Raw genomic sequence first — 24,177 nt, forward strand, 5'->3', positions numbered from 1 at the left:
GGCGTCCCTGGTCTCCCTGCTTTCCCCCTGATGCCCGTGGCTGGAAGCTGCTGATCTGCTCAGGTGCCCTCCTGCTGTGTGGGCTTCTATGGGAATACCGGAAGGGGAGGGCCACAGCACACCTGCAGGGAGTTTGGAAGTGCAGCCTTTCCCACTGAGCTCAGCTCAGGTGCCGCGCAGCGTGCTGGCTGCTGTTGGGGCAGTTTATTACACAGCAGGGCCTGAGTTAGCAACTACCCCATGTTGCTTCTCAGCGGAGGCTGATTCTGAAGTGTGAGGGAGAGCCTCCCTGCCCACCCCTACTCGCCACTGCTCTGGCCATGCCAGTCCCCTGCAAGGGCTGAGCTCGGGGCAGCCTTGCCTGGAGGTTGGGGTTCCTTTTGCCCAGCCTGCTCTAAGGCGCCCTGGCTGGCTCTGCTTTGTGAAGCCACCCCTGCATGGGATGGGCCGTGTCCTGCACATGCTCATGGCCTCCACAGGATGGCAGCAGAGGCCCCAGCGTGTGGCAGGGTGAAGAGCAGGTTGGCTGCTGCTCAGGCTCACAGGACAAGCCCCAGGCCACCAGGGGCTGAGGGCTGCAGGCCTCACAGCCAACATCCACAGTGGGGCTGACCTGGGCCAAGCATGGGTCTGGTCAGGAAGCCCCTTGGCCACCTGCAGCCTGTCTGGCCAGAGGTCTTGGCCCAAGTCAGGAGCCTACTGACCAGATGGTCAGTGTCAGGTGGGGAAGATGTCACCATGGCCTTGTGGCATGTCAGGTCCATGTCACGATAAGGATATGCCAGACACAGGCCACTCGTGATTTTCAAGTCCAAGGCCACCAGTCCAATGGCTTGGCATCTGGCAACGGCAGAATCCTGCCATTAAGCCCCTGTCCAGCGAGTGCTCACACCTGGTGCCAGGAAGCAGGGAGGGGCAGGCAAGCCACAGCCTCTGACCAGCACCCTGAGAGCAGTTTCCACACAGGGCATAACATCCACCCGGGGTCCCAGAGGTGGCCGGAACAAGACCAGAGCCAAGACCCAAGCAGCTCACACACAGGCAGGCTTTGGTGGGGTTCCGTGCCTTAAGAAGGGACACAGCTCCCACCTCGAGTGTCCATCTGACTCCTCGACAAAGAAGGGGATGGATGTTACTCACATGTGGGGGCTGCAGGGTGGGCCAGGGTCTAGGAGTTTCTGTTGGTTGGGGGCTGTTTCAAAAGTGCTCTTCCTTGCTGAGCATGGTGGTGCATGTCTACAATCCCAATGACTCTTGAGCCTGAGGCAGGAAGACCGAAAGTTCAAGACCAGCCTCAGCCACTTAGTGAGGTCCAGAGGGGTCTCTGGGTGAGGAAACAGGCAAGCCCTGCAGGTGGGTCTGCAAAGAGGCAGTGCAGGTCCAGGAGGTGGTCAGCAGGAAGAAGACTGGACACAGAATGAGCACAGTGGTCAGGAGCTGTCTGCCTGAGTCCAGTGGGTCCCTGGGACAGTGGGCATCCAGCTCTGAGCTCAGGGTGACCCCAGGGTGAGAGGAGCTTGTCCTAGCCAGTGGCATTCAAGTCACTCTGCCCAGCTCCACAGAGACTGAGAGGTGAGCCCTGTGCAGTGTAGGTGTCCCTGTGGTCAGTCCTGGGAGCAACAAAGCTCTCAAGGCCTGTCTGAGGGCCTGACGGTCTAGGAGGTTCTGAGTTTGGGCTCCGAGTGGTGGGTCCAGATGGAGTCCCAGCTCTGTCCCTGTTCTGTGACCTCAGGTACCACAGTGTCCTCGCTGAGCTGTCTCCTTATCAGCAAGATGGATGGTGTCTCCTGACCAGCAGGACTGCTAGGGGCACAGAGGATGCCCACCCCCAGCTATTTGCAGAAGGCGTGCAGCAGGCCCCAGAGGCAGGAGGGGAAGATGGGCCAGGGCTGGGTTTGGAAAGGTCAGCCACTATGTCCTCCGAGGGCCAGGGTCCTGTCAGTGTCACTGTGAAAGGAAGAACTAGCCAGAGGGGATCACCTGTGGAAGGGGAGATGGCCTCTGGCTGGTTCAGCATGCCCTTGTGTGAGAGTGTCTCTGTGGTCCCAGCACATCTGCAAGTGTTAGTGGCCTGTGCACCTCTGTGGCCCTTGACGGCTGTGCTGGAGGAGGGAAGCCCCGCCATCAGTCCCCAGGCATCTGCTCTCACAGAGGCCACGGCTGCGCTGGACACTGTGTGTTTATTTTTGTTTGTTTCAGCTGGTTTCATGCTAGGGATTGAACCCAGGGCTCTACTACTTAGCCACATCTTTAGCCCTTTTTATTTTAAGTCAGGGTCTCATCAAGTTGCTGAGGCTGGCCTTGAACTTATGATCCTCCTGCCTCAGCCTCCTGGGTAGTGAGGATCCTGACCCAGTGTATTTCTTTTTTTAATACTTTTATTAGTTGTCCATGGACCTTTATCTATCTATCTATTTATAGAAATGGTGCTTAGACCCGAACCCAGTGCCTTGCACATGCTAGGCAAGTGCTGTGCCCCTCAGCCACACCCCCAGCCTGACACTGTGTATTTCTAAAGCAGGAAAAACATAAGGTCCTGGGAGAAGGTCCATGTGGACACAACTTGGGTGCTCTGAGACAACACAGAGGGCAGGTCAGCACCAGGAGACAGGAAGTACCAGCTGGGTGTGTGGCTTGTGCCTTGCTACCTTCCTCTCCACACCCCTTTGCAGTGTCCACACCTAAGTGGCCTCTGAGACCCGTCTCCTTTACTGGTGGGTGAGGACGCGGTTCCAGTTGTTCCCCCTCGGCTGCGTTCCCAGGCTCACCCAGAGCCACCCTGGGGGAGACGGTGCTGAGTGCCTCTGGACACAGGAGCGCACCTGCAGGCTGACCAGCCCTGTTCTCAGTCAGTCAGACAGACCTCGTGTGCCTTCCTGTAGCAAGGACACGCCCAGGTGGGTCCAGAGGCCAGTGTGCCCCGAGCATTCCTAGAGTCCCAGTGTCTGGGCTGAAGCACATGGTGTGCCTGCTTGGCTGGGTGGCCCCTGGCCAGTCCCCCACCCTCTGTGCAGCCCTCCAGACTGAAAGCCTGGCACCCAGGGGTGAGTGCTGAGCTCCTGCTCCCTGATGACACCTTGGCATGGGATGAACTTGTCATGTGCTCAGCTCAGGAGGACAGCCAGGGAGGAGGCCACAGGCCCTGGGCAGCGGCTCAGGCAAAGGAGAAAGGACGATGGGCTCCAGAACGTGGCCGGGAGCACGGGCTCCCAGGCACCAGGAGGTGCTGTGTGGCCCTGGGCAGGCTCTCCTCACCCCCCACTGAGCTGATGGCCAGTGTGAGTGAGCAGGAGGCCATGGAGCCTGCAGACAGGGGGCCAGGCAGCTCTGGACCCGCCATGGAGCCTTCTCTGGCCCACGACTCCACTCACTTGCCTGCTGTCTATTGCCTTAGTCAGGGCTGGGAGGTCTCTCTTGCAGGTAGCCAGGTCTTCCTGGTCCAGTGGTGGACAAACTGTGGCCAGCATGACTCTGGACAGTGGAGCCAGTGGTGTGGAGGTGAGAGCCCAGAGAGGGATGTTAGAGGGTGGGCAGATTAAGCAAGGCTTTGAAGGATAAGTAGGAGTTGGCCAGCGACAGAGTCGGCAGGGTTTGAAGTCCTAGAGCTCAGAGAACTTTGTGGGTCATAGGTAAGGATGGTTCACTGTTGAGTCTAAGATTAATGATTTAGTTGTTGTTTGGTACCAGAATTGAACACAAGGGCACTTTACCACTGAGCTACATCCCCAGCCCTTTCTTTCTTTCATTCTTTAATATTTTTTTTAGTTGTAGTTAAACACAGTACCTTTGTTTTATGTATTTATTTTTATGTGGTGCTGAGGACGGAACCCAGAGCCTTGCATGTACTAGGCAAGTGCTCTACCACGGAGCCACAACCCCAGCCCCAGCCTTTTCTAAGTTTTTATTTTGAGACAGGACCTCCCTGTTGCTGAGGATCTTGCCACATTTCTGAGGCTGGCCTGGACCTTGTGATCCTCCTGCCTTAGCTACTGGAGTCCCTAGGATTACTGGAGTCTCTCACAGCGCCTGGCCTGAAGTCAATGATTTAGAAGCACCCAAATTGTCAACATGGGGTAGGACCAGTGGATTCTGGGAGTTGATACCATGGCTTCCAGCTAGTACAATATCGTCACAGACCAGAAACTGGAAGCCCAGTGACCTCCTTCAACACCGCCAGCACCTCCTTCAGCGCCAGGCGCAGGGGCACAGCTTAGTGCTAGGGCAGCTCCTGACACGTATGAGGCCCTGGGTTCCAAACCCAGAACCACACACACACATACGTATTTACTGAACACCAACACTGGGCCAGGCACAGCACTGGGCAGGGACATGGCCATGAGTCAGGACCAGCTGGTCTCCAAACTGCCATGCGTGGTGAGGGCTCTGAGGGTGGGAGGCTCCTGTTTTTTAAAATTAATAAAAACATATTTTGCATGGGGAAAAAGACCTGGAGGGATAAGCATCAAAATGTTGGTAGTGTTTATGTCTGGATGCTGGAGTTTTTGCTTTTATCTGCTTATCTGCATTTTCTAATATTTCATTTATTATTATTTTTTTAGTTTTAGGTGGACACAATTTCTATATTTTATTTCTATGTGGTGCTGAGGATGGAACCCAGTGTCTCATGCATGCTAGGCAAGCGCTCACCAGGGAGCCACAACCCCAGCCCTCATTTATCATTTCTTATACAACAGTAATAAAATATATATGAAGGGGGCTCTCCTGTCCTGCCTCTGATCCTGCAGAAAACCTCCAGGACCCAGGTCAGGAGCAGGAGGGAGCTGGAGGGAGGCTGGGTCGCGGCTGGCCCTGCGCTCTGCCCTCCCTGGCTCTGGGTGGGGTGGGCTGGCAGTGAGGAGGGCGGGGCCAGGCACAAGGACTGCAGCGGACCCTGCTCTCCCTCCCCACAGGTTCTCTCCTTGGGTGCCAGCTGTGGCCCAGGCTGCCCAGGGACCTGCCCAGCTATGGTGGGAGCCCTGTGTGTGCCTACACTCTGGACTCAGAGACGGGGAGATTCCAGCTCTTTGACTCTTTTCCTGTCCTCCTGTCTGGGGAAATGCCACCTGGTATTCCACGGTGCTGCCCTGCAGCAGTGAAGAGCTGAGAGAGGCCTGAGTCAAGCCCTGTGCCCTCAGAAGGACAGTGACCAGGCGCACAGCTGATGGCTCCAGGCCCCTCGCCTTCTGCAGAGGGTTCGGAGGTTGGTGGCCTGGCACCCTAGCCAGCTGCTCCACTGGGCTCATGCTGGGCTGGTGTCTGCGTGCAGCGGATGCTTCCTGGGGATGTCCAGGGAGGAAGGGCCTGCGGGGAGGCCCAGAGACCTGCTGGCCACCGTGGGTCCTGCAGGGAGCAGGGCGTCGCCCTGACGAGCATTTCTCATCCTCATTCCCATGGAATGCTGAGAGGCTCCCGGGGTCATGTGCCCAGGAAAGCTGGCCTGGGAGGGCCTGGAACCCCTGCCACCAGAGTCACCCTCGGGCACACAAGCACAGCTAGGGACTGAAGCCCTGGCCCCGGGAAGTGGGACTGGGAAGATGAAGAGCAGTAGGGCCGGCTCTGTGCAGCCAGCCTACTTGGATCGGGAAGAGCAGGGAGGCCTGGGCAGCAGGAGGAGGTGGGCACCAGATGGGACTAGCATCTCTGCTGCTCCTGACCCCACCCGCGACCCGCGGATTGGAAGGTGCCAGCCAAGCCCACTCCGCCAGCCAAGGCGCTTCCTTGGCAAACCGGGTAGGCGCCCGCAGAGTGCAATCCCTCAGACCAGCTGCGAGGGGACGGTGTCCTTGTGGTCCCTCTTCAGAGGGCTGGCTGCCTTCTGCTGTTCTTGGCTGCCCCTCTGACCTCGGGATCTTCCTCTGGAGTCCTGGTTGCTGAGGCTGAGCCCTGAGCTCCCCTGATCCTCCCTCCCCTATGCTCTTCACATCTTGCCTACCTCTTCCCTCTGCTCCTCCCCGCCCTGCCCCCCATGGCTTTTGGCCAGTTCTGTGCCTTAACTTTATTCAGAAATTGGCAAAGTGAATGAGCTGGAAGGCAATCTGTCTGGCCCAACAACTCCTCTTTGGAGCTGCTTCCTCTGCCAGGGAGGAGTGGTGGTGGGCAGAAGGGAGAATGCAGCCTAGGCCCGGAAGCCCGGCTCTGCTCCCCTCCAGCAGCGGGACAGTTCCTGCGGGATCTGGAGCCGGTGGCCAGGGACCTTCGAGGTCGGACTCTGACCCTCAGTCCATCATCTCCAGCTGGTGAGGGGATCTGCCCGCCCCCGGACTTCAAGTTCTGCAAGGCAGAGCTCTGCTTCCTGCCTCCAGCCCCAGGCAGCGAGGTGCCTGGCACACAGTAGGCGTCCCCTAACTACCTGTGGTTTCAGGTGGGTGTCACCGAGTCTGGCGCTCCCAGGAGGAACCCAGGGATTCAGTGCAGTGGCGGCGGCGGCGGCGGCGGCGGCGGCGGGGGGGGGCGGGGCGGCCTCCTCTCGGGGGCTGCTTGCACGGACCGGGCGCCCGTGGGGCAGCTCGAAGCCCCCCCCCGCCTCCCAGCAGGAGTGCCCAGCAGGGGGTGCGCACTGCGGGAGGGCGCGCTCCATCGGGGCGCACAGCTACCAGCCAAGGTCCTGGAGGTTGGATCCTAGGGCTCCGAGGGGACGCCCTCCTCGACCACCGACTCCAAGGGCCACCCGTCCCCTTCACTGTCCCCTTCACTGCCCCCTCCGCCCCGCCGCTGCACAGATTCCTCCAATGCCCCTCCCCTGTCCCTTCTGTCCCGCCCTTTCCCCGCCCCCTCCACTGGCCCTCTCCCCATCCACTGCCCCTCCACCGGGCCGGCCACGTACAGCCCCGCAATCCCCGCGCGGTGGCTGCCGCCCGCGCCACGTGTGCCCGCGCCACGCGGCGTGCAGGGAAGCGCGGTCACGCCTGGCCGGGCCACCATTTCCCGGTCGCCACGGCGTCGCGGACTCCCCAGCAGCGGCTCCTGAGCCCACCTGGTCCGAGGTGCCCCGCAGGCAGCCATGAGCGGGTGCACAGATAGCGGGGCGGTCGCAGCCCCGGCTCCGGCCCCAGGGTCGGTGCCTGCACCCTGCGCCTCGAAGGTGGAGCTGCGGCTCAGCTGCCGGCACCTGCTGGACAGAGACCCATTGACCAAGTCCGACCCCAGCGTGGTGCTGCTGCAGCAAGCGCAGAACCAGTGGGTGCAGGTAGGGCGGGCCGCGGGGGTCTGGCTGGCCCAGAACCCTGGAGCTGGGTCTCAGAGACCCCAGTGGGTGGCCTGAAGCTTGCAGGGTGCAGGGCAGAGGCATCTGGAGCTGGGGCTGAGCTCAGCATCCAGGTGGGGCTACCAGGTCTAGAGTGGGGGTGCCAGCAGTCGGGGTGCATCTCAGTGTCCTGGGTTGGGGGTCTTGGGGTCAGAGTGAGGCACTCAGCTTGCATGCCTAGGAGGCACAGAAAGGAGTAGGGTGCAGGAGTGAGGGAGCTTCCCAAGGCTGGGCTGGTTGGGGTGCAGCTGCCGGGTAGCCAAGAATGAGCACCTGGCTTGTCAGTCCCATCTCTTGGAGCTGGTGGCTGGGTGGAGCTGGGATGCTGGATGAATTTTTTTAAAAAAATATTTTTTTACTTATAGATAGACTCAATTCCTTGTTTTATTTGTTTATTTTTATGTGGTGCCAGGGATCAAAACCAGTGCCTCCTGCATGCTAGGCAAGTGCTCTCCCACTGAGCAACAACCCCAGCCCTGCTGGATGACTCTTGCTGGTTGAGGGGACTCTAGAGCTGGCTGACCAGGCTAGGGACCATGAAAGCAGAAGCAGAAGGCTCTGAGATTCTGGATGCCCCCAGCTTGTTGCCTCGCCCCTCCCTTGTGCCTCAGGAGCAATCCCAGGTTGCCAGCTTGTGGCTTGGTCTGGGGACAACAGGAACCACAGGCCAGATCTGGGCAGCTGCCTGCAGGAGAGCGGGCCTCCCGCTGCCATTCCTTGCACCCTGTCCTGTCTCTATGGACCTTGGCTTTGTGCTGTACAAAGTGCTTTCTCAGTCACCAGCTGGCAGGAACCCAGGGTGTTCCCCCAAGACCTAGAGACCGGGTGCCTCCTTAGTGGGAGGCCATGAGCAGGGGCGACTGGCTGGGTGGAAGCCGCAGGTGCCATCACTTTCCTGGGGACTCGGGGGTCTCACTCCAGTGCCCTCCTGGTCCGTGGTGGCAGAGTGCAGGTTGAAGGGGTGACAGGGGGTGGGAGGTCCCAGGTGATGGCAGAGCAGAACCCACATGGTGGAGGATGCATCATGGGCACCTGCCTCTGGAGACCATCTCTGCACGTCCCAAATCTGCTGATGTGTCCAAGCTGCGGCGGTGTGTGGGGACTGCCACTGCGCCAGGCTCCTTGAGGACTGCCCTGTGCCCGGTCCCCAGCAGTACCTTCTTGGCCTGAACAATGGCTGGTGCACGTGTCCCTGGTCTGAGTACAGGAGTCTGGGATCTGGCGACACGTGGGAACCCACTGTGGGGCTGGCCCTTAGGGGGCATGTTGAAGAAGGGAACTGAGCTCCGTGGGGGAGGCTGGTGAACCCGGTTCCCTGAGGAGGGGGACACTCACCCCATCCCTTCCTGGCTCCGTGGGAGCTCAAGTGTGGAAACTGACTCCATCCCTGGGCAGGAGCCTGCTCGGTTTCCTCTCTGTAACAGGGTAGAGCGGAGGGAGCGTGAGGTGTGGTGAGGGGGCGGGGGCCCTTGGCTGGCATGGGTGACACGCCCTTACTCCAGGAGGGGAGGTGCCCAGGGTCCCTGCAGGTGACCCCCAGGGGTGGCCTGGAGCCCTGCCTTGCCTGGCAGGGGCCAGGTCCCCATGGACTGAGAACAGCCCTGAGGACAGTAGAGGGCAACAGGGGCCCTGAGTGCAGGACCCTGGGGGGCCTGGGGAGGCCCCTCCGTGGGTCAGCTTGGGATATGGCTTGCAGGTGGGCAGAACTGAGGTGGTCCGCAGCAGCCTGCATCCCGCGTTCTCCAAGGTCTTCACCGTGGACTACTACTTTGAGGAGGTGCAGAGGCTGCGCTTTGAGGTGTATGACACCCACGGGCCCAGTGGTCTGAGCTCTCAGGATGACTTCCTGGGGGGCATGGAATGCACCTTGGGGCAGGTGAGCAGCACCGGGGGAGGGAGGGTGTGGGAGGGTCCTGGGGGCAGTGAGGCCGTGGGTGGGCGAGGGGGCAAGGTGGAGGTCCCATGGAGTGCACCCCAATGGCTCAGGTTCTGAGGGGTGCACTTCCATGGCTTCTCCCCTAACAAGACTCCTTGTTGGAGACAGGGTCTGGCTAAGTTGCCCAGGCTGACCTGGAACCAGAGACCCTCCTGCTTCGGCCTCCTGGGTTGCTGGGATTGCAGGAGTGGGCCACCATGCCACTGGTCTTCCATGTCAGTGTCTGTAGTGCAATTTTGAATGAGGTGGTGCATGGGTACATGCCACATTCAGGATGTAGGAGCCACGCTGCAGATGCCCTCCTGCACAGCCCTGTCTGGGTCCTCGGACATCCTCCCAGAGCCATGTTTTCACATGAGCAGATGAATACATTGATTTTTTTCTTTCTTTCTTTTCTTCTTCCTCTTTTCTTTTCTTTTCTTTTTTGTGGTGCTGAGGATTGAACCCAAGACCTTGTGCATGCGAGGCAAGCACCCTACCAACTGAGCTATATCCCTAGATTTTTTCTTTCTAAAAAATCCACGGATTGCAGACACTTTCTCTTCTGACATAGGAGCCCTTCCTCGTCATCATATAGAGGTCTCTTCTCTGTTTGCCCAGCATGTGCAAGGCCATGGGTTTCCCCAGCACTGGGGAAAAAAACGCTAAGAGACCCAGTCTCCCTGTCCAGGGTGTAGCTTAGAGGAGCACTTGTCTGGCAGGCATAAGGCCCTGGGTTCAGGAAGTGTCCCTGTTCCTCCCTGTGCAGGGTGGCTGCAGCGTGGTATCCACTGCTCGCAGTCCTCTGCCCCGGCCCTCTCCTTCACCCTGTGCCACCTGTTTGAGTAACGAGCATCTTTCCTGCTGCCGCTCAGCTGTCTCTGGGCTGGGCTTTCCACGGGCCTTGTGACTTGAGGAACAGCTTACATGTCAGACGCGAGGCCCAGGATGGCAAGTTCCCAGATGGCAGGTCCCCATCCCCTCGCAGGTCCCCCTTCCAGCCAGCCCCCTTCCAGCCGGTCCCCCTGGTTGTCTGTGCTTGGGCCTCAGGGACATGAAGCACAGCATGTTCTTTTACCCCACATCATGTGCATCTGACTCATCCCCATGGCTGCCTGGGCTGGAGCTGGTTTTCGTTAGCTGCTTCTGCCGACCCTGTTGTGTGGCAGCGGGGCTGACATGTGGGGAGGACCCAACCCAGGGGGCTGCAGAGTGGAGCTACCCCACCTGCCTGCCAGCCTGGCGCGTAGGGCACATATGCACACAGGCCCCACCTGGACCCCTGCAGTGCAGGACACGCCTCTCAGTCCCAGGTGGGCAGCTCACACATGGACGCAGACCGGGCACGTGTGTGGCCACACGCTCGTGGACTTCCTGCTCTGTGGCCAGGTTAGCTGTCTTGCCAGGGGCAGGGTCAGCCCTCTTTGCTGGGAGGCCATGAGCAGGGGCGACTGGCTGGGTGGAAGCTGCAGGTGCCATCACTTTCCCGGGGACTCGGGGGTCTCACTCCAGTGCCCTCCTGGTCCGTGGTGGCAGAGTGCAGGCCCAACCCAGGGGGCTGCAGAGTGGAGCTGGTTTTCGTGAGCTGCTTCTGCCGACCCTGCTGTGCGGCAGCGGGGCTGACATGTGGGGATGACGTGCCAGTTGCCCACATCCAGGGAGTGGCAGGCATGGGCTCAGGACACTCCTGGAGGGAAGGGTGTGCCCCCGGCAGTCCTGAGCCCCCTCAGCAGCGGCTGTTGCCCTTCTCAACTACGGGCAGGATGGACCCAGAGGACCCACCCGCTCTCCCAGGGCCCTGCTTCCCACTGGGCAGGTGGCCCCTGTCCTGTGAGCTTACCTGTGTCAACTTCACCCACCTGCTGGGCTCAGCCCTCGGGAGAGCTGCCAGCAGTGCGTGGTGGGTGGTGCCCACCCAGGGCTCGGCCTAGCTGAGCATCGCCCTTGCTGGACACGCACCTTTGTCAAAAGCCAGGGTGTGCCACCCTGGGGCTGGTGCTACCCTGACTTGCTGGAACAGTTGGTGTCCAGGAGGGGCCCACAGCCATTAAAACTTCCTTGCCCCGAGGGTCCTCACCTGGTCCTCACCTGCCTGTGTGTCCTCACCTGGGCCTCACCTGCCCTGTGGGTCCTCATCTGGTCCTCATCTGGTCCTCACCTGGTCCTCACCTGCCCTGTGTGTCCTTACCTGGTCCTCACCTGGTCCTCACCTGCCCCATGGGTCCTTACCTGGTCCTTACCTGGGCCTCACCTGGTCCTCACCTGGTCCTCACCTGCCCCATGGGTCCTCACCTGGGCCTCACCTGGGCCTCACCTGCCTGTGTGTCCTCACCTGGTCCTCACCTGGTCCTCACCTGGTCCTCACCTGGTCCTCACCTGCCCCATGGGTCCTCACCTGGTGCTCACCTGCCTCATGGGTCCTCACCTGGTGCTCACCTGCCCCATGGGTCCTCACCTGGTCCTCACCTGGTCCTTACCTGCCCCATGGGTCCTCACCTGGGCCTCACCTGGTCCTCACCTGGTCCTCACCTGGTCCTCACCTGCCCCATGGGTCCTCACCTGGTGCTCACCTGCCTCATGGGTCCTCACCTGGTGCTCACCTGCCCCATGGGTCCTCACCTGGTCCTCACCTGGTCCTTACCTGCCCCATGGGTCCTCACCTGGGCCTCACCTGGGCCTCACCTGGTCCTCACCTGCCCCATGGGTCCTCACCTGGTCCTCACCTGCCTCATGGGTCCTCACCTGGTGCTCACCTGCCCCATGGGTCCTCACCTGGTCCTCACCTGGTCCTCACCTGGTCCTTACCTGCCCCATGGGTCCTCACCTGGGCCTCACCTGGGCCTCACCTGGTCCTCACCTGCCCCATGGGTCCTCACCTGGTCCTCACCTGCCTCATGGGTCCTCACCTGGTGCTCACCTGCCCCATGGGTCCTCACCTGGGCCTCACCTGGTCCTCACCTGGGCCTCACCTGGTCCTCACCTGCCTCATGGGTCCTCACCTGGTGCTCACCTGCCCCATGGGTCCTCACCTGGTCCTCACCTGGTCCTTACCTGCCCCATGGGTCCTCACCTGGGCCTCACCTGGGCCTCACCTGCCCCATGGGTCCTCACCTGGTGCTCACCTGCCCCATGGGTCCTCACCTGGTCCTTACCTGGGCCTCACCTGCCCCATGGGTCCTCACCTGGTCCTTACCTGGGCCTCACCTGCCCCATGGGTCCTCACCTGGGCCTCACCTGCCCCATGGGTCCTCACCTGGTGCTCACCTGCCCCATGGGTCCTCACCTGGTCCTTACCTGGGCCTCACCTGCCTCATGGGTCCTTACCTGGGCCTCACCTGCCCCATGGGTCCTCACCTGGTCCTTACCTGGGCCTCACCTGCCCCATGGGTCCTCACCTGGGCCTCACCTGGGCCTCACCTGCCTCATGGGTCCTCACCTGGTGCTCACCTGCCCCATGGGTCCTCACCTGGGCCTCACCTGGGCCTCACCTGCCTCATGGGTCCTCACCTGGTGCTCACCTGCCCCATGGGTCCTCACCTGGGCCTCACCTGGTCCTCACCTGCCCCATGGGTCCTCACCTGGGCCTCACCTGGGCCTCACCTGCCCCATGGGTCCTCACCTGGTCCTTACCTGGTCCTCACCTGGTCCTCACCTGGTCCTCACCTGGGCCTCACCTGGGCCTCACCTGCCTCATGGGTCCTCACCTGGTCCTTACCTGGTCCTCACCTGGTCCTCACCTGGTCCTCACCTGGGCCTCACCTGGGCCTCACCTGCCTCATGGGTCCTCACCTGGTCCTTACCTGGTCCTCACCTGGTCCTCACCTGGTCCTCACCTGGGCCTCACCTGGGCCTCACCTGCCCCATGGGTCCTCACCTGGTCCTTACCTGGTCCTCACCTGGTCCTCACCTGGTCCTCACCTGGGCCTCACCTGGGCCTCACCTGCCTCATGGGTCCTCACCTGGTCCTTACCTGGTCCTCACCTGGTCCTCACCTGGGCCTCACCTGGGCCTCACCTGCCTCATGGGTCCTCACCTGGTGCTCACCTGCCCCATGGGTCCTCACCTGGTCCTTACCTGGGCCTCACCTGCCCCATGGGTCCTCACCTGGTCCTCACCTGGGCCTCACCTGCCCCATGGGTCCTCACCTGGTCCTCACCTGCCCCATGGGTCCTCACCTGGGCCTCACCTGGTCCTCACCTGCCCCATGGGTCCTCACCTGGTCCTCACCTGCCCCATGGGTCCTCACCTGGGCCTCACCTGGTCCTCACCTGCCCCATGGGTCCTCACCTGGGCCTCACCTGGTCCTCACCTGCCCCATGGGTCCTCACCTGGGCCTCACCTGCCCCATGGGTCCTCACCTGGTCCTCACCTGGTCCTCATCTGGGCCTCACCTGGTCCTCACCTGGTCCTCACCTGGGCCTCACCTGGGCCTCACCTGGGCCTCACCTGGTCCTCACCTGGTCCTCACCTGGGCCTCACCTGGGCCTCACCTGGTCCTCACCTGCCCCATGGGTCCTCACCTGGGCCTCACCTGGGCCTCACCTGCCCCATGGGTCCTCACCTGGTCCTCACCTGGGCCTCACCTGGTCCTCACCTGGTCCTCACCTGGTCCTCACCTGGGCCTCACCTGGGCCTCACCTGGTCCTCACCTGCCCCATGGGTCCTCACCTGGGCCTCACCTGGTCCTCACCTGGTCCTCACCTGGTCCTCACCTGGGCCTCACCTGGGCCTCACCTGGGCCTCACCTGCCCCATGGGTCCTCACCTGGGCCTCACCTGGGCCTCACCTGGTCCTCACCTGCCCCATGGGTCCTCACCTGGTCCTCACCTGGGCCTCACCTGCCCCGTGGGTCCTCACCTGGTCCTCACCTGCCCCATGGGTCCTCACCTGGGCCTCACCTGGGCCTCACCTGGGCCTCACCTGCCCTGCAGGTCCTCACTTCAGGTGTGTCGGCAGCCGTTTCCTGGCCCTGGCCTGAGGGCTGGAGGTGCTGAGGTGTGGACCTGTTTCTGCTTCCTGTTTTCCTGTGCAGGAGCCCTGTGGTGGCCTGGCCTCTGAGCCTGGGTCCCCTCCTGTGTAAAGCCGAGTGCCTCCCTCACATGGGCAGTCCTGGAGGTGATGGAGCAGGAGGGGCATGCAGAGGGTGTTGGTGGCCCTGGGTCCTGAGAGCCCAGAAGGCCCAGGCCAGGGAGCAGGCGGGAGAGGGAGAGGAGCAGAAGGCCAAGGTCCCTGAGGCGTGGGGCTGTGCTCTGCCATCCCGTCCCTGCCTTTCTGTCCAGATTGTGGCCCAGAAGAAGATGACCCGCCCGCTGCTGCTGAAGCCCGGCAGGACGGCCGGCAAGTCCTCCATCACTGTGAGACCCACCTGGGGCTTCCTCCCTCTGTGGCTCTGGGGCTGGGTGGGGGCAGGGAGCAGGCCAGGTCTGGGGAGCCTGGACCTGCAGGAGGCCTGCAGCCCAGCGGGGCCTCTCCCCCAGGTGGTGGCCGAGGACATCTCCGGGAACAATGGTTATGTGGAGCTCTCCTTCCAGGCCAGGAAGTTGGACGACAAGGTGAGGTGGGCGCCCATGGCGCGTCCAGCTCCACGTCCTCCCCAGGGGCTCTGCACCAGCCGTGGCCACTTCCTTAGCAGAGACACTCATGACCCCGCTTACTGATGGGGACCCGGGCTGGAGGCCCCCAGGCCATGCCCTGGAGGTGGAGGAACTGGATTCGAGCCTGGCCTGCTGGCCGTCAGCGGGTGGGAGGGACCCTGGGCACTCAGAGTGGGGACCGGCCCTGTGCAGGCGTCCCAGCGCCTCTCTGGAGATGTCAGAGCTGAGACTGAAGTGGGAGGGCCTGGCAGGAGTGGGGACATCGGGTAGACACCAGGAGCAGGAGAGGAGGGCAGGGCCGGGATGGAGCCAGGGTCCTGTGGGCACGTGGGGGCACTTATGAGGGTTCCAGGGGCCAGGTCCCCGTCCCCCAGAGCTCCTCACCTGGTGCCTGGGGAAGTGACGGAGCCCGCCTCCTGGCCCTTGCCATGAACCCCCTGCTGCCCCAGGACCTCTTCAGCAAGTCCGACCCCTTCCTGGAGCTGTTCCGCATCAACAGGGATGGCAGCCAGCAGCTGGTGTACAGGACGGAGGTGAGGCTCTCCCCACCGGCACGCCGGCCGGCTGGTCCCCGGGCGCTTCCTGGCAGGCGTGAATGGCAGGAGGAGGACTGGCCACCCACTCCCCACGGCCCTGGCTGTGGACTCTGCTCCCAGCACCTGGCCCCGCTCTGGGGAGCTGCAGGGTGGGCCCGGCGGACTCGGCAGAGTCCCGCAGGGGGGTGTTTTGGCTGTGGTTATTTTTAGGGCTACCTCCCCTTCCTGCAGGGAGGAGGGTTTCCTGTTGAGATAAATTGAGTAAAAAAAATCTATTTCAGGCAAAAAAGGGTCCAGTGGTCCAGTGAGTAGTGGAACCTCTGAGGGAGGTTCCCAGGAGGGGCACCTGGTCCTGGGCCCGTGGGGCCTGGGGTGGAGGCAGGCCAGCCTCCTGGACCCCAGGGTTCTGGGTGAGGAGCCCAGATTCCTGGGAGCCTCAGAGAGTCCCCATGGCCCCAGGACCTCAGAGCCTCCTGGGTTCTGGCCCCTGGCTCTGCCCCCCGCCAACCCCTCCGGATCCCTAGGTGGTGAAGAACAACCTCAGCCCCGTGTGGGAGCCCTTCAGGGTGTCCCTCAACTCTCTGTGCAGCTGCGAGGAGACCCGGCCTCTGAAGGTAGGGAAGGGGCAGGGACAGAAATGGGCCGGGCCAAGATGAGCCAGGGAGGTAGAAAAGCCAGTCCCCCCAACACATACTTGGCTTCTTGGAGTTAGAGTTCCTGGGAAACCAGGGATGGGAGAGGCTGGGGGGTGGCCGGCTTTAGGGGGAGGGGTCCCTGGGCCCCCGAGGGCAGGCGGGCTGATGGGCCTGTGCTCCCAGGGCCTGGTCTGGGACCACGACTCCCGAGGGAGGCATGACTTCATCGGAGAATTCTCCACCACCTTCGCGGAGATGCAGAAGGCCTTCTCGGAAGGCCGGGTGAGCCCGCATTGGGGTCCCCGCTCGCGGCCTGGCCATCCTGGTGGTGGCTGGGAGCAGCAGCAGCTACTGTCACGACCCTGGGAAGACTAGTGCTGGTGGCAAGCCAGAGATGCCATTGTGCCCAGAGCCCGGGTGCGCTGGGGTGACAGTTGGCCTCCCAGGGCCAGGCATGGCAGTGGGCGTGCAGGCGTGTGCACCTGTGTCCACTCAGTGGAAGGGCACACCTGAAGCTGGGTGGCAGGGACGCGTGCTGGTGTGGCCCAGTGTCCCTACGGGAGGTCTGCAGGCTCCAGAGGTGGCCTCTCCCCGCGTGACAGGGCCCTGCTGTGGTAACCGGCTCCCCCTGGCCCTGTGCTGGGCCACGTGGTCCCTATCCATGCTGTCTGTGCCCATTCAGCAGGTGGGTCCCCATAGGGTGGCTGCTCCTGTCCTCCACACACGGCTTGGCCCTTGTGGTCACTGCTGGGGACAGTCATGAGGACAGGTCACTGGCAAGGCAGAGGCTTCAGCATCTGCCAGCCCCAGGGAGAGGGTGATGGACATTGCCGCCTGGCATCCCGCACGTCCCTGTGCCCAGGCCCAGTGGGACTGTGTCAACGCCAAGTACAAGCAGAGGAAGCGCAGCTACAGGAACTCCGGGGTGGTGGTCCTGGCCGGCCTGAAGGTAGGCGCGCCCTGCCTGGAGCTGCGTCCTGGGTGGTGGACCCTGGGGTGCCCTCCCAGGGGTCTCACGTCCTCCCTGGAGGAGGGGCAGGGCCAGGGCAGAGGGAGGAGGAGACAAAGCCGGGGTCCTCAGGGGAGGGCAGGCTCCCCAGGGCTGCCACATGGGCCTGGGGGGGCAGCCCTGGGGGGGCAGCCCTGGGGGGGCCCTGCTGACGCCTCTGCCTGGAAGCTCCACAGGGTCCACTCCTTCCTGGACTACATCATGGGCGGCTGTCAGATCCACTGCACTGTGAGTCTGGCCAGGCTGCTATGCACCCAGAGCCCAGGCCACCTGGGCAGGACCCCAGTCGGCCCCCAGGGCCCCTGCAGCAGAGGGTGGGCACACAGAAACCAGTCCAGGGTCACCCTCAGAGGTGACACGGTCAGGACTTGCCTGCTCCTAGGGAGACGACCTAGGAGAGTGAGCGTTTGACGTGGCACCACCATGCCCATGTGGCCCTGGGCAATGGGGGACAGCAAGCCCCGGGAGGCCCTGAGGGGGCCCCAGTGGGAGGCACAAGGGTGACCAGGGCAGGGGTGGTCTCCGTGGAGGGAGGCGGGGAGTGAGTGCCCCCCAGCGGGAGCTCAGCTCTGCTTGGGTCATGCTGGGGCATCGGGGGAGCCTGGGCTCTGGGAGACCCCTCCCTGCCCTGTGCACCTGCCTGCAGAGGCTGGAGGACGGCATCTGGGGGCAGTAGCCCCAGCTTCCTCCTCGAACCAGTCCCCTATCCAAACGTGGGCTTGGCCCCTGCCTGCCTGGCGGAGGGCGGGCCAGTGCTGCACACCTCCCTGGCCCTTGCAGGTAGCCATAGACTTCACAGCCTCCAACGGCGACCCCCGGAACAGCTGCTCCCTGCACCACATCGACCCCCGCCAGCCCAACGAGTACCTGAGGGCGCTGGTGGCCGTGGGCGAAGTCTGCCAGGACTACGACAGGTGTGGCCCCACCCCTGGGCGGCTGCTAGCCGGGGAGCACCTCTGTGGCAGCCCACAGGGGGCATACCCTGCACCTGGACGCCAGCCTGGCCATCTGCCGTCGGACTGGGGTGGTTAGGAGCTATGTGCAGAGGCCTGGCAGGTGCCTTTGGTGTCCCCAGGGGTTGGAACCACGGAGGTAGGGCTCACTCCAGGGCGCCCCTGGGAGGGACCAAGCACAGACCCAGAGGGCTGGACGTCATGCCCCTGCCATGGCTGCTGCCAGGAGCCCTCCCTCTGGGTGGGGGACGGAGGGGTGTGTGGCCAGAGTGTGCCCTGGTCCTGTGGACGCCAGGGTCCTGTGGATGGACAGTGCCCTGTGTCAGGCCCTGCAGGCTGGGGGCAGCAGGACCATCCTGGCCAGCCCCGCCCTCCTGCCTGTGCACACGTGCCTCCGTTGCTCTCTAGTGGCCTGAGTGCACCTCTAGGCCTGGGCCCACAGGACCCTGGGCTCTTGGGCTCTGGTCAGCTCTGCTCCTGCGAGGAGCAGGGCCTGGGTGATGGGCGCTGCCTTTCTTCCAGTGACAAGAGGTTTTCTGCTTTGGGGTTTGGAGCCAGAATCCCTCCCAAGTATGAGGTAGGAGACCAGGCTGGGGCTGGACACCACCACACCTGTCACCTGGGTCTCTTGTAACCCCACTCTGCTAGACAGAGGGCATGGAGGTGCCTTCCTGCAGAGAGGGTGGCCTGTGACCTCCTAGGACGCAGGGTGTGGGCTGGGGATGAGCTCCTGCTTCCCGTCAGAAAGATGCAGGTGGCAGTCCCACTGGCTTGAGCAGAAGCAATGGTGGTTGACAAACGGGAAGCTTCAGGAACTGCTGGATGTGGCCGAGGCCATCGCCCAGGTCCCTCCTTCCCTAGAGGTCCCCCTGCATGGGGCAGGCTAGTTGTCGTGAGCCATGTGGGTCCTGGGAGGGCATCAGCCACTGGCCCCTCTTGCCCCACCCAGGTGTCCCATGACTTTGCCATCAATTTCAATCCCGAGGACGATGAGTGTGAAGGTAGGAGCTGGCCGTGGGCCTGGGGCGGGGTGGGGTGGGCCCGGCTCACCTGCTGTCCCCACAGGCATCCAGGGCGTGGTGGAGGCCTACCAGAACTGCCTGCCCCAGGTCCAGCTCTACGGCCCCACCAACGTGGCGCCCATCATCTCCAAGGTGGCCCGCATGGCAGCGGTTGAGGAGCGCACGGGCGAGGCCTCTGTAGGTGCCCGGGTGTGGGCTGGGGTGCCAGGTGGAGGGTTGGCGCTGCCTGTAGAGGGGGCTCCGGCCCTGGGAGGCAGCCTGCAGACATCTGGGACAGGCATCACCAGTGCAAAGACCCTGGGGCAGGACGGAGGGGTGGTGGACAGGTGGACAGGTGGGTGGACAGTTTTTATCATCTCACGGTTGGCCCTGGGCTTCCTGTGTCCTGCAATCACACAAGGCGGTCAGGGCTGCTTAGGTTTCCTGGCACACATGACATTGTCCTGAGACTGCATTCTGCACTTTGTGTGCTGCTGGGGACGCTGCCTCTTGCCTGTGGCTTTCCTTCACCTTGGCTCACCTTTGAAGCGATGTCAGCTTCACAGGAGTGACGTGCCACCCCAGCCACCCCGTCTGCCCCCCTCCCTCAAGCTCTTGTTAGTTTCGTTTTTTCAAGTTACGTTGAGACCCTTCTAAAGTATGCGGCGTGCAGGCCTCAGGACAGTGAGGTCAGCAGGGGTCAGCAGGGGTCAGCAGGGGTCAGCAGGGCAGGGGGGCTCTCCCCTCAGGACAGTAGGGTCAGCAGGGGTCAGCAGGGCAGGGGGGCTCTCCTCTCAGGACAGTGGGGTCAGCAGGGGTCAGCAGGGCAGGGGGGCTCTCCCCTCAGGACAGTGGGGTCAGCAGGGGTCCAGCAGGGCAGGGAGGCTCTCCCCTCAGGACAGTAGGGTCAGCAGGGGTCAGCAGGGCAGGGGGGCTCTCCTCTCAGGACAGTGGGGTCAGCAGGGGTCCAGCAGGGCAGGGAGGCTCTCCTCTCAGGACAGTGAGGGTCAGCAGGGGTCAGCAGGGCAGGAGGCTCTCCCCTCAGGACAGTGGGGGTCAGCAGGGGCCAGCAGGGCAGGGAGGCTGTCCCCTCAGGCTCCAGAGGAAACCCAGCAGTTTGCCTATTTTCATGTTTTAGTTTTTGCACCAGCATCAGAGACTGCAGGGTGCACTGTGTGGTTCTGTGCCCACACCCAGCCACACCCCCCCACCTCCTCTCTTATCATGGAACCTGTGATCCTCCTGCCTCGCCTCCCAGGTAGCTGGGATCACAGGCGTGGCCGCTGCACCAGGTGCTCGGTGCGTGTGACCTCAGTACCACACACACACTACGCAGTGAGCACCGCACGTTCCCCCGCGCTGCGTGGTGTGGTGGGTCCCCTCCCTCAGACTCTGCTGACTGACAGCCCTGTTAGACACACATTCCCTGTGGGCCTCTCATGGCCTCTACAGAGACTAGGCCCCAGCCCAGCTGGTGGTGTCCCTGGCTTAGACACCAGCCCGCGTGTGTGGCCTGACTCTTGTTCCCAAGTCATGACACTTCCCACCAAGAAATGGGTCGCCATGAGATGTCACGAGATCAGTCTTCAACTCTCCTCTCCTGCGTGAGACCAGCAGGGGTGACGGTGCCAGGGGTGCCCAGAGTTGGCAGAGGGAGCGCTTGAGACCGTGCGGGCGCTGACCTGGTCTGGGTGGGACCAGGTGGGCTTTGGGCAGGGCTGTTGTACGTGGAGGCAGGAGCGGGGCTGGGTGTTGCTCTGAGGCACCCTGGCTCCAGAGGGGGTGGCAGGAGACGCTGGAGAAAGGGAAGTCCCTGCTTCCCCTGAGGCTGGTCGGGCCTGCGGCCTGGAGAGTACCACTGCTGGGTGTCCACTGAGCCGGAGGCAGAGGTGTGAGGGAGACGGCCTCTTTGGTGAGACTGTGGGGTGCCCTTGGCTATCACTGGAAAGTGGGCTCCCTGCCAAGGGTCCTGCTGCCTCCCGCAGCCGCGGCTGCAGTGGACCTGCGCACGCTGGGCCCTCCTCCTCTGGATCACGGCCTGGCAGTCACGTCAGGGGGACTTTGCAGTGCCCGTCCAGAGCCACAGGTGGGACGGTGACAGGGAGCCTGGTGGAGCTGGAGTAGGGTGACTGCAGAGAGCCCTGAGTGCGCCATCATGGTGGGCGCTGCTGCTTCAGCAAACGCACGCAGAGCCGTCCTAAAGCTGCTGAGCCAAACTCTGGCCAATCCAGGTGGGGGCACAGCTGGCCGTGGGCGAGGGCCCTGGGTGCTACCCCACACCTTTCCTGTGTCCGCAGCAATACTACATCCTGCTGATCCTGACGGACGGCGTGGTGACCGACATGGCGGACACGCGGGAGGCCATTGTGCGCGCCTCGCACCTGCCCATGTCCATCATCATCGTGGGTGTGGGCAACGCCGACTTCAGCGACATGCAGACTCTGGACGGGGAGGACGGCGTCCTACGCTCCCCTCGGGGCGAGCCGGCGCTCTGGGACATCGTGCAGTTCCTGCCCTTCCGGGAGCTCAAGAGCGTGAGTGCAGGGCCCCGGGCAGGCCACGGGAGCCTGGCCAGCGAGGACCTGGCGCGCCCAGCTGGGGCCTGGGAGGGAGCCTAAGGCTTGGCTGCAGGAACTCGGTCTGTATAGAAGCAGAGGGAGCAGCTTCCCCCTGCCCTGCACCTCCTGGGACACAGAGGGCTCCCCACACCGGGCATTCCTCAGGGAGCATGGGCGGTGCCTGCCCAGCAGCCTCTCTACCTCCTGCCCCAGCCCCTGAACTTCCTGGGACACAGAGGGCTCTCCACACCCACGCACCCCTCAGGGAGCGTGGGCAGCACCTGCCCAGCAGCCCCTCTACCTCCTGCCCCAGCTCCTGAGGCAGGCGGGAGCAGGTGGCCCTCGGAGCTCTGGGGGGTTGTGGACTCATACTCTCAGATTTTCAGTCTGTGTCCTTAGGAGAAGCTCAGCAGGCACCAGGCCTAGGTCAGCTCCCTGCTGGTCCCTTAGACCACTTTGAGAGTTGGTGCTGTGACCAGGTGGGGTACAAGGATCTCAAAGGGCTCAAGTGCACCTGCCTTCCCCACCCTAGGCCTCCCCCGCGGCGTTGGCCAAGTGTGTGCTGGCCGAGGTCCCCAAGCAGATGGTGGAGTACTACAGCCACAAGGAGCTGCCTCCACGTGGCTTTGGCAGCCTCCCTGGAGAGGCCAGCCCCCGCTCGTCTCCTGAGGACTCCAGGCACGGGGACTGTGACCAGGGTGCCCCCACGGCCTCTGTTTCCAGCACCGTTGGGGGTCCTTAAGCCCCAGAAGCCCCCTGCTCCCAGCCCAGGCTTGTCCCCTCCTGTCGTCCTGTTGGCCTGGGAGGGCGGGAGATGAAGGAACCCAGGCCCTTTGGGGGGCACCCAGAAGCAGCAGCCCCCATGCCTATCCCTGCAGGAGCCAGGGGTTGCTGAGGGTAGGACAGGCCTGGCAGGCCCTCCACGCCGGGGCTCCTCAGCGTCTGCTTGTTGAGGGCAGCTGTCCTGAGCACCCGACACCCTCCTGGGCAGACCCCTCTCTGCCCTGGCAGGACTCCTCCGCCTGCCCCTGCTGCCATCCTGAGCATCCTGTCCACATCCCAGGGCCTTGGGGGTCTGAGTGAGCGTCGGGTCTAATAAAGCCTCACCTGGCCCAGTAGTGGACTTGTGCCTCTGTGACCTGCGAGAACGGCTGAGCTGTCTGTGTCACAAATTCGAAGAATGAAATCCGGGGGCAGGAGTGTCAGAAAGAAACAGATTTGTCGGAGTAGTAGGGAGACAGCAGGCGGAGCTCCTAAGGGGGAGGGCCCAGGGGCCTGCATATGCTGCCTGGGCTTGCGTGAGTCTGCAGGGCTAAGGACTCCCAGCCTCCCGAGCCTCCTTATAGCCGCAGCTGGGCGACCTTGCGCCTCCAGGGCTCCTTCTGTAGCATGGAGTGAGGTTGAGTGGGCGCTCGGCCTCATGGATTTGAAGAAAGAAACCCACAGGGCAAGAAAAGAAGCAGAGCTCCCGAAGGAGGCAGGCCCTGGGAGGGGTGCCCGCGGCTCTGCTCTGGGGCTCCAGTGCCCAGCGGTCCCCAGTGGTGGTGAGGCCGGATCCAGAGAGCCTCCCATCGGCGCTGCTCTGCCCACTCTAGCAAATTTGGAGAAAAGTGGCCTCTGAGCCTCACGTAGCTCAAGGTTGGGGGTGGGGCTGATGGCACGGGAGGAAGTGCCTTGGGGGCTGGTCGTGTCCAGAGGCTGTTAAGGAACCGTCCTTGTAGCTAGGACAGCTGGGGTCAGGGACTTCCTGGTCCTCTCCCCCTCTGCTCCGAGACCCTCTCCTGGCTGCCTGTGGCCATCTAAAACCTCATCCCAAGGAGGACCTGGCCCTGGGAGAGGCAGACCTGGCCGGGGCTCCTCCAGGCCCAGGGCACCAGCCACCCACAGCCGAGGCCCGTGGCCAGGGTGGCTCCTGCCCCCGGTGACTGCAGCCTGAGCAGTGCTTCCCGCCCAGGACCGGAGCCATTAGCGGGTTCCAACTGAGATCCCTCTGAATCACCTTGTCTGAGAAAACCCTGAATCCACCCGTCCACCCCATCCCTCACCCGTCCACCCCATCCACCCCACCCCCACCCCACCCCCTCGGTCCCCTCCCTCCCTCCAGGCTGAGTCCTGATTCATCTCCTGCGAGGCAGGGATAATAGGCATCACCATGGTAACCTGGCTACCATTCAGACGGCTGAGGTTGGCTGAGGTTGGTCTGCGTGTGGAGGGGGAACATGCACCCTTTGTCCACTTCTCAGGCCAGAGGTTCTCAACAAGGGGTGGGTCGTGGGTCCAGAGCCTGAGAGCAGGTGTCAGCCCAGCCCTGATCTTGTCCCCACGGGTTCAGTGGCGGGAAGCACTGGGCCTTCCTGGCCTCCACTCAGGTGCTGCTGAGGGCCCTTAGTGAGCTGGGGTCCCAGAAGGCAGTGACTGCCCAGAGTGGGTACCAAGGTGGGCAGAGCCAGCGACCCCGGAGGCTGAGGCAGGATGACCCCTCATCCAGGAAGCCTGGGCCGCTCAGCAAGAACCTGTCTCATAATTTATAAAAGAAAAAAAAATCCCTAAAAGGACCAGGCTTTCGCTTGGTGGTTGCACGTTTGCCTCACAGGCCATGTGGGGTTCAATCCCCCACGGCACCGGGGGGATAAAACTCCACGGAGTGACCTACCTGAGGTCACACAGCCAGGTAGGGGCAGACACAGGACCCGGCTCTGAGAGTCCTGGTTCCACACCTGCATTGTGTCAGGG

At 62.9% G+C, this 24,177-nt stretch overlaps 1 protein-coding gene across 1 annotated transcript; it reads left to right on the forward strand.

The window, feature by feature from the left end:
- Positions 1-5,534: 5,534 nt before the first annotated feature.
- Cpne7 (copine 7) lies at positions 5,535-22,186 on the forward strand. The gene is made up of 19 exons (XM_077105693.1): positions 5,535-5,730; positions 6,081-6,316; positions 6,362-6,610; positions 6,995-7,186; positions 8,940-9,119; positions 14,438-14,512; positions 14,636-14,710; positions 15,202-15,285; positions 15,813-15,902; positions 16,107-16,205; positions 16,606-16,608; positions 16,786-16,872; positions 17,101-17,160; positions 17,713-17,846; positions 18,408-18,462; positions 18,835-18,886; positions 18,951-19,084; positions 21,184-21,420; positions 21,977-22,186. Exons 1-19 carry the CDS (start codon positions 5,535-5,537, stop codon positions 22,184-22,186), a joined length of 2,448 nt encoding a protein of 815 aa, XP_076961808.1.
- Positions 22,187-24,177: the final 1,991 nt, after the last annotated feature.

This window comes from Callospermophilus lateralis, chromosome 18 (genome assembly GCF_048772815.1).
Source record: "Callospermophilus lateralis isolate mCalLat2 chromosome 18, mCalLat2.hap1, whole genome shotgun sequence".
Lineage (NCBI taxonomy): Eukaryota > Metazoa > Chordata > Mammalia > Rodentia > Sciuridae > Callospermophilus > Callospermophilus lateralis.

Excerpts from the sequence above, each read along its gene's own strand:
- Cpne7 (XM_077105693.1), top strand. The coding sequence starts at position 5,535 with ATGAAGAGCAGTAGGGCCGGCTCTGTGCAGCCAGCCTACTTGGATCGG. Across the intron at positions 6,611-6,994 it reads TACCAGCCAAGGTCCTGGAG|GCAGCCATGAGCGGGTGCAC; the intron begins GTTGGATCCTAG and ends GGTGCCCCGCAG. Across the intron at positions 15,903-16,106 it reads AGGAGACCCGGCCTCTGAAG|GGCCTGGTCTGGGACCACGA; the intron begins GTAGGGAAGGGG and ends CTGTGCTCCCAG.